Source organism: Ictidomys tridecemlineatus, chromosome 5 (genome assembly GCF_052094955.1).
Source record: "Ictidomys tridecemlineatus isolate mIctTri1 chromosome 5, mIctTri1.hap1, whole genome shotgun sequence".
In the NCBI taxonomy this organism is placed as follows: Eukaryota; Metazoa; Chordata; class Mammalia; order Rodentia; family Sciuridae; genus Ictidomys; species Ictidomys tridecemlineatus.
This window is the reverse complement of record NC_135481.1, coordinates 159023470-159032631: the sequence shown is the minus strand read 5'-3', so window position 1 is coordinate 159032631 and position 9162 is coordinate 159023470. Positions and strand designations below refer to the sequence as shown.

General features: G+C 41.6%; 2 protein-coding genes across 6 annotated transcripts in view; both read left to right on the top strand.

The window, feature by feature from the left end:
* Positions 1-1634: 1634 nt before the first annotated feature.
* Positions 1635-5729, top strand: Pet117 (PET117 cytochrome c oxidase chaperone). The gene is made up of 2 exons (XM_005320445.4): positions 1635-1839; positions 5538-5729. Exons 1-2 carry the CDS (start codon positions 1744-1746, stop codon positions 5685-5687), a joined length of 246 nt encoding a protein of 81 aa, XP_005320502.1. The 5' UTR covers positions 1635-1743; the 3' UTR covers positions 5688-5729.
* A 140-nt stretch (positions 5730-5869) lies between these two features.
* Positions 5870-9162, top strand: part of Kat14 (lysine acetyltransferase 14) — a 38064-nt gene continuing 34771 nt past the window's right edge. For 3 of the 5 annotated variants that reach the window (XM_013356483.4, XM_013356482.4, XM_021723141.3), the window contains exons 1-2: positions 5870-6259; positions 8110-8228. In XM_013356483.4, coding sequence (XP_013211937.1) covers positions 6001-6259; positions 8110-8228 — 378 coding nt within the window. In that variant the 5' untranslated portion in view covers positions 5870-6000. Of the gene's footprint in view, positions 6260-8109; positions 8229-9162 lie in introns of those variants that run through there. The other 2 variants (XM_021723140.3, XM_040273975.2) reach the window with 2 other exon arrangements.

The following is a 9162-nucleotide window of genomic DNA, read 5'->3' as shown; positions in this document are numbered from 1 at the left end:
CAGAAGGATACAAAGTTCAATTTAGGGAGACCCTGTCTCAAAATAAAACAAAATAAATAGGACTGGGGATATAACTCAGTGGTGAAGTGCTCCAGGTTCAATCCCAACCACCACCCTCTGCCCCCCGCAAAAAAAAAAAAAAAAAAAGTTTCTGAGAGGCCATACCTCTTTATTCTAGAGAAGTGAAAATGATGCCTTGCCTAGTTCTTAAGCTACATTCTATCATTTGTATTCCTAACAATATGATTATTAGCATTACTGATCAAGAACTGAGGCTTCAAGGGTGTAAAAATGATCTGTTAAAAATTATGCCGGCCCCCGGTGGCGCTAGCCTATAAATCCAGCAGCTCTGAAGATTGAGGAAGGAGGATCAAGAGTTCAAAGCCAGCCTCAGCAAAAGCGAGCACTAAGCAACACAGTGAGACCCTGTCTCTAAATAAAATACAAAACAGGGCTGGTGATGTGGCTCAGTGGTCCAGTGCCCCTGAGTTCAATCCTTCATACCACTGAAACCAGATTTAAAATTAGGCAGTCAGTGTAGTTAGGTAAATAGAGTGAAATCTAAAATGGAGGCCATGCTGAGAATGAATTCCAGGAAATGCAGGACAACTCATGGAATGTTAATGAAGTCCAGAGAAAAGCCCTAGGCCCAAAGTCCATCCCAAAGAAATGTTAATGAACAGCAAACTTAAAGATGCTGACTCGGAAGTGCCCAGATTACTTCTTTGGCCCACCTGTGTCCCACCCCTCCAGCCTTCCCACCTACATTCCATCACCGAAAACTATAAAAAAGGGAAACAACTGCACTTTCATGGATTCCATCTCTTAGGTCCCCTTCTTTCTCCGGGAGAAGGGAGAAGTCTTTTCTGCTGTCCTTTAATAAACTTCTAATTTTCCACTCTGACCTTGCCTCCGGGTGCTTCTCTGGTGTTATTCTTCAACATTGGGGAAGCAGGGACTCCTCACCAGTCAACAGGGGTAACACCACCCCCATCAAAAAAAAAAAAAATTATGTGGGCAGCTAGGTCAGGACAAATGTCCTATCAGGAGGTGTGGCTGCCCAGTTAGCATGCTGTTTAGACACTTTTTCGGTTTTGAGAAAACTCAGAGCTTGACGGTCGCCCCACCGCCTCAACGTGAAGTCAACTGTATCTATCACGTTTAATTATGGGTCCTCAACCAAAACTCCACGACTCCCACCCGTGTCCCTGGAGCCACCAAACTACCGGTGGTGGCATCTACTCCACAAAAGGACAACAAGGGGCTGTGTTTAGGTGAGGTATCCAGCAAAGCACCTGGGTCAGCCAGATGGTCAGAAGTATAGGTGTGGGAGAAGGGTCAGCATGCTACTCCAGTGTGAATAGCGGACCCTCTAGGACACTCTGGGCCGCTGGGGTGAGGTGGGGACAAGACCGAGCTCAGGCACGGAATCCCGAATCTGGCAAGCTGCTAAGGTCACCTTTAGGTCGGAGCTTTTTGTAATTGAATCTGGCTTGTCTTTCTGTCGGCGGGGTAGGAAAAAGGTCCCTCTTGTCCCAGGGGCCCTTGTCAAGCCACTCAGTGAGGGGAGCAAGGGCGCATCTCGGTGCTCGGCTCTCGATTGCTTGAGCCTGGAGGCGGGCAATACACAAAAATCTGCGCTCGAGGTGTCAAGCCTGGCCCGAACCGGCAGCGACGCGCGATCTCGGCTGTGGCCCCGGCGCCTGGGGCTGGCGGGAGGCGGCCCGGGCGGCTTGCGCGGGGATGTCGAGGAGCTCGAAGGTGGTGCTGGGCCTCTCGGTGCTGCTTACGGCGGCCACGGTGGCCGGCGTACACCTGAAGCAGCAGCAGGACCTGCAGGTCGGTGTCACGTGACCGTCTCTTCCGGGGCCCGCGGGCTGCAGCCTGGGGCCTCTGGTGGGCTCTGCCCGCGTGGTCCCCGGCTGCTCCCCACGTCTTTGCCCCCTCCTTCTCGCCTCTGGGCTCGGCAGTGGCGCGCCCCGCATCCCCACGCATTCGCGGCCGTGAACCTGGGGTCACCCCGGCCTACGGCTCCCGGCGGCCGAGCAACCCGGTGTCCTGGCTGACCCGCTGCTGGCCAGCGCCCAGGAGCCAGCTCCAAGGGGCCTTTCCCGCGAACGCAGGCTCCTGGGTGCTCAGCAGTTCTGTTTTCAGCTCACAGCCAGACCGCTGCCAAGCGGACCTGTCAGCGTCCCGCTTGGGCCGCCAGAAAGTACCAGGCAGGGAAGGGCTTTTTTTGCGGGGGTGGGGTGGGGCTCATTCTGCAAGTTGTCCACCTCTCACCACCCCTCGGGCCCCAGGTGGGCGCTAAACCCTAAGGTCGTTGAGTGCTAAAGATTTTATCCGGTGGTAAAGCTGGCTCCTCCTCACCTACCCACTTTCCGTGCCTTTTGGCCAAGGTAATTTGATGAGATGTTTGTGATTTTTGCTTAGGTGAATATTGACTGTGGAAAATGTAGACTCTGGGAATGATAAAGATACAGTCCTCCAAATTATCTTTTTGGTACTTCTGTTTCTGGAGATCTCTGTGACTTTAACTTACCGTCAGTCTCTCTCTCTCTCTCAGTTCGTATTTTCTTTCTCAAGTTGGCATATCTTTAGTGATTAATCACTCTCTGCCAGGCATAGCGCTAGGTACTTTGGGAATACAAAGACAAAGAAACAACCGCTCCAGAGTCTGTAAATAATTTGCAACAGTGCTAAATATTGCAAGCAGTTCATTGTTGAACTTTCAAGTAACACCTTCTCAGGTAGATGAGTAGAACCTAGTTTGCCAAGGGTAAATGTAATGATCTGAATGATCAAGAGTCAACAGTCTTCTTAATTTACTTGTCCAGGATTTGGACTATGCTATGTGGTTGGTATATGGAGATGAAGCAGATGAGTTCTTTGTCATTGGTGTTCATAAGCTGTGGAGACAGGAGGAGAGAAATCTTGTAATGGCACAAGAATTTTGTGATGGGGTTGGGATAACCACTGATGAAAAGGCACAGAAAGAATTAGAGATTTGGGATTAAAGTATGTCTATAAGAAGGTAGCTTTTGGAATAGAGGCAGGGTTCTTCCTCTGTTGAAGGAAAAGATGATGTCCTGAGAAAAATTGAGATGAAGGGGGTGTCTTTCTGCCTGCTGGGTAGGAAAGAGATGAGGAAAAAATTGCCCTGTTTTTACATCCAGACCTTCACTAGGTACTCTCTAACAATGGGAAAGAATAGAACTAGAAGGACATGGTAGGTGTGTCTGAAAGTTGAAAGAAGCAAGAAGTTAAATAGTGACTACTGTTTCCTGACTGGAGTCTACCACATACCAGACACTCATGTTCAGTACTCATGGGTTACTATTCCTTCCAGAAAGCAAGTATAGATGGTCCCTAACTTACAACTCTTCTACTTAAAATATTTTGACTTTACAATGGTGAGAAAGCAATATGATTTGCACTCAGTAGAAACTGTACTTCAGATTTCAGTATTTTTCCAGGATAATGATTAGGGACTGTAATCCTCTCTTGAGATGTTGGGCAGGTGGAGTAAACCACAGTTCCCAATCAGCTACACAGACATGATTTCAGGTAAGTGGTGCTAAGCTGTAATGTTTGGTAGGTTGGGTATATGTAACACATTTTCTTTTTCTTTCTTTTTTTTTTTTTTTTTTTTTTTTTTTTTTTGTGGTGCTGGGTATTGAACCCAGAGCCTTGTGCATGCAAAACAAGCACTCTACCAACTGAGCTATATCCCCAGCCCAATACATTTTCAATTTCTGATATTTTCAACTTTAAATGGGCTTATCAGGAAATACCCTATCTTAAGTCAAGGAGCATTTGTAGTGCTACATGAGCCAGAGTTCAAGGTATCAGAGTTGTGATAGTGAGGAGGTCTTAGGTGGTAAGAGAGGTTCAATTCACAGGGAGGATGTATGAAGTAGTCACCTGGAGAAAGATAACAAATGATGGAATGGCAAGTAAGATCAGAGCACATGCTGACATCTCTGAAAAAGTATATGAGGACCTGGGAGGCAGATGTAGAAAGAATGATCTCAACCAATGGTATAGGCTTTGGGAGCAGGATGTATAAATGTAAGGAGGTTGGTGACAGGTAAACCTGCGGTTGGGGAAATGGAGTAAGCACCTGTTGTCTCAGTAGGGATCTTGCCAAGGGCACAGAATTTAAGAAAATCTAGTACCAGTTGAATTATCAGTCCTGGGACTCTTAAATTTCCCAACTCCCTCATAATAGCCAATGAAACTCCAGGCCTGGAAGATGTCCAGCAAATAGGTACTAGGTGAGTTTTTAAAATGGATGTAATTTCTTTTCTTTTTTTTTTTTTTTAACAAACCAAACATACTCAGCCCTAAATTAATTCTATTTTTAAAAATTTATTGGGGGATGTGGTTCAGTGGTAGAGCACTTTCCTGGGTTCAATCTCTAGCACCAAAAAACCAAAACAATAGAAACAACAATAAAAATGCCTTATCACCTTACTGAAGTATTTTTGAGCTATGAACTATAAAATATTAGTTATTAGTAATGACTGAATTGATATTTTAAAAAAATCTCAAGCTGGGCATGGTGATAAATGCTTGTAATCCCAGCTACTGGGGAGGCCAAGGCAGGAGGATGACAAGTTCAAGGCCAGCCTAAGAAATTTAGCAAGACCATGCCTCAAAAATAAATAAATAAATAAATAAAAATAAAAAGGGTGGAGGGTGTAGCTCAATGGTAACCCCTAGTTTCAGTCCTCAGCATCCCATCCTCACAAATACACACACACACACACACACACAAACACACACAAAAGTCTCATCTTAGGTACCAAGTCTGCATTCTGAAATTTCTCCTTTTTAATGTTTTTGTTTGGTTTTTGTGGTGCTGGGATTGAACCCAGTGCTTTGTACATGCTAGGCAAGTATTCTACCCACTGGGCTCATTAATCCTCAACCCATTAACCCAATTTTTCCCCCCCTTTGATGGTGCTGGGGATTGAACCCAGGGCCTTATGCATGCTAGGCAAGCACTCTACCAGCTGAGCTATATCCTCAGCCCCTCTTTGTTTTCTTGTACCTAAATTGTTAAGATAATTTGTTCAGTTTTTAGTAACCTTTCTTTTTCTCTTGATGTTTATTATTCACCTAAGATAACTGTCAATAGAAAAGTAGTTCAGACTATTACTGTAGTAACAGCTAATTTTTAAAGAGTCTTATATCAGCTAGATTTTAAAAATTCAACATAGTGCCATTTTTAAATTTTTTTTATTTTTTATTTTTTGTTATTTCCCAATAAGTTTTCTGGACAAAATGTTTAGGAATATCTTAAAATGAGAAAGAAATCATTTTAGTAATGATATTATAGTGCACTACCTAATTTATCTGATGGTTTCTTTGTTACATTTTACATTTGTACAGAAAGTTAAAATAGTAATTGGGTATTTGGAATCTGAACATTTTAAGTGTATTTTGGTAACACTGTTATTTGGATTTGAATGGCACAAGGATGGGAACCACCTGTTCAGGGTGTTACTGAAATCTGTTTCTTTGGTTTTTAGAGGCTTCGTGACGGAGTGATCAGAGATATTGAGAGGCAAAATCGGAAAAAAGAAAACATTCGTCTTTTGGGAGAACAGATTATTTTGACTGAACAACTTGAAGCAGAAAGAGAGAAGATGTCATTGGAAAAAGGATCTCAAAAAACATGACTTCAAAGGAATGTGAAATATTAATGGGTCAAAGCACTGAAACCGTGTGTGTTATGTATGTGTGTTGATAGAGAATAGCTTAGTGAGATCTTCACCCTTCTTGTGACAGTCCTTTTAAATTTGGTAAGGACAGTAGATCCTGTACTCTAAATAACTTTAAGAATCTCCTATGTTTGAGCAAAGAAGTTGTGGGCAGACACTCTGTGGGCAGAGTTTCTACCTGTGTGATTCTGATAGAAGCCTCTTTAGGTTCAGCATCCAGAGTTAGAGAATTGTTACTGAAGAGCACTTCTGAAATTGTGAGAAGGGAGGGATGGATAGTAACATCCACCTCAGTAGTTTGATAAGTCGACATGATGATGAAGCCACAAGAACATCTACCTCAGAAGGGCTGGAAGAGGGTGAAGTGGAGGGAGAGACTCTCTTGATTGTTGAATCTGAGGATCAGGCATCTGTGGACTTATCTCATGACCAGAGTGGGGATTCCCTCAACAGTGATGAAGGAGATGTGTCGTGGATGGAGGAGCAGCTGTCCTACTTCTGTGACAAGTGCCAAAAATGGATACCGGCCAGTAAGGAGCTTCTCAATTCCTTTATTTGTCAATTCCTGTGTGAAGGTTTATTTTTCCAACCTGTGAAAGAAACATGAATATAAAATAGATCTAAATAAAAGGATAATTATTACATTCATTAACTTAGATGATCGAATACAAATTTATATAACACATAGACACATTTGTACTAATAAAAATTGTTGCCAACCACTATTCCATTGTTAAATTAATATTCTTGATGGTGACCCAATAAAAATTAGAAAATTAGAAATCCTGTGTTACTGAAGGAATTAAACCACATTTTTCTAACAAGACTATGTTATGGACTGGGGCCCAGATTCTAGCCTGAGTGTAGAATTAAAAGTTCAAGTTCAAAACCATTACTGTGGTATATTTAACTTATGTGGAAAACTATCATCTGTCACTTTAACTTACAGTTAAAGTGAGGTTAGAATTAGCAGTTTGAAGGTATTTAATGGCCTTTCCTAGGACCTGTCTTGTTTCCCACTTGCAATTCTCTTTATCTGCTGACAAGAGTTATGCACACACATCTTGTTTTTAGCTGCCAGCTTCCTAACTCCTGAGCTTGCTTTGCTAGCCATCATATAATTTGCACTAAAACAGGATTTTTCCATCAGGCAAGAAACTAGAAAAGACATGTGCTAAAGAAATGCTTTGTGTAACGGTATTCATAACTAAGTTAAATTTATATATTATACATACATTTGTATACATATTATATATATGTATTATATATTCATGTACAGTGAAGTGACTAATTTTCTGGTATGTGGCTGTGTTCCTGAATGAGTTTAACTTTTCAAATTAATAATTACTATTAATAAGTTTTTTAGCTGGCTTTTGCATTCTTGTTTATTAGTGCAGGGTTTTGTCCTGAATATCTTGGTGGCTGTTTGTCCTTAGAGGATAAATTTTAAACATCCTTGTGGCCAGACCCCTGCTAATTTCTTCAGCCTCTTCTATCCCTCACATTAACAGAACTTTGTTGGTAGGATGAACTTTTCATTTTCCACAAACAATTCTTTCTTATTCCTGGGACTTTGCACATTTTTATTTCCTTTCTGGAATATGTATCTCAAGGGTACATATGCGCCCCCAACCCCACCACCAATTTCTAGTCTTCTCTCAGGTCCCTGTAGACCTCTCTTCCCAACTTTCTTGTCTCCCTTTTATGTGCTCTCAACTGCCCTATGGTGCACATCATGTTTCACTCCTGTGATTTTCAAGTCCCACAAAGCATTAGCATCATCACCTAGGGAACCTTAATGCAGAGGCCTAGGCTCTACCTCAGAGACTGATTCTTTTCATCTGGAGAGACCTAGACATAGTTAGAAAAACAGCAGCTCCTTGAGTGGTTCTGATGCACCATAAGAAGGAAAAAGTTCCATGCAGCTGGTACCTATTGCCTATTTTCTCCTTTGCTGCCCTCCCCGACTTCTAGACCAGTGAGAGCAGGCACTATGCCTTTGTCTTGGTTATTGTATACCCAATGGTTCCTAGCTCAGTGCCTGGCAGATTGTGGGAGATCAAATGTTTTTTGAAAGAATGCTAAAGGGACCCACCTAGAAGAGTCCAGGTATGTAATGTTTGGAAAATCCAGTTAGAGCAATCATACCTGCTTTTCCAGTACCTTTCTCCTAAAAGTTAAGGATCCACAGATCCTTGTAGGGGTGTATATCTGATGTTAGAAGAATAAAACTCCTCTCCCTTTCCCAGGCCCATCCTGCTATTGTGGGTTGGCAGATAAACTCAGCATACTTAGAAATCTGGTTGACAAACTGATTAAACCTTTGGGTTGCCTGTGCTCTAGATAAACCTGTGATGTGACTTTTTTTTTTCCCCCCTAGGTCAGCTGAGGGAACAGCTCAGTTATCTTAAGGGTGATAATTTTTTTAGGTTTACTTGTTCTGATTGCTCGGCAGATGGCAAGGAGCAGTATGAGAGGCTGAAGCTGACATGGCAACAAGTGAGTAAAAAGCTCTTCTCTAGAATGTCATGCTGGGTCCTCCAGGAAATTTGTTGGAATGAATATTCAGAGCAAGGAACCTACCAATGAGCTTTTGTTGTGTTTTAAGAGATACCATTCATTTCACGATGAAAATTGGATATGGAATGTGTGGACAGAGGAGTTCTTGGTAAAAATAATACTTGATGTTAACTTAGTAAATTGGGTTTTAAGATTCTTGAAAATGTCATGTAATTTTATGTATATCTAACACCAAGCTCTGATTTTAATTGAAAGTATGGTTTACATTTTTTCTGTTAGCAATTTTTAGAACAGCAAAACCCATAGGATGGTTACATTGGAAATAGATTTGGAAGAAGTAATATAACTAGATTGTAAATACCAATGTAACCCAGCCTTTCTACATTTGAGCTCAGATGTTTATTTTTTTGTTGATGAAATTTAATATCTACTTTTAACCATCTCCAATACCAGCACTCTAATCCAAGCCACCTATGACCTGAGAAATATATTTTTTTTTCAATTTTTTGTAGTTGTAGATGGACAGAATGTCTTTTTTTTTTTAAATTTATTTTTATATGGTACTGAGGATCAAACCCAGTGCTCACATATGCTAGGCAAGCACTCTGACACTGAGCTATAGCCCCAGCCTTGAGCAATAGCTTATTTATTTATTTATTTATTTATTTATTTATTTATTTTAGTAGTAAGTGAACACAACACCTTTATTTCATTTTTATATGGTGCTGAGGATCGAACCCAGGGCCTCATGCATGCTAGGGAAGTGCTCTACCTCTGAACCACAACCCCAGCCCAAGCAATAGCTTTTTACTGATCTCTGACTTGTATTAATTTTTTTAGTTTTGTTTTTGAATTAATATTTATATATAATAAGTCACCAAGGTATAAATAGTCTTTAAGTTCAAAAAAACAA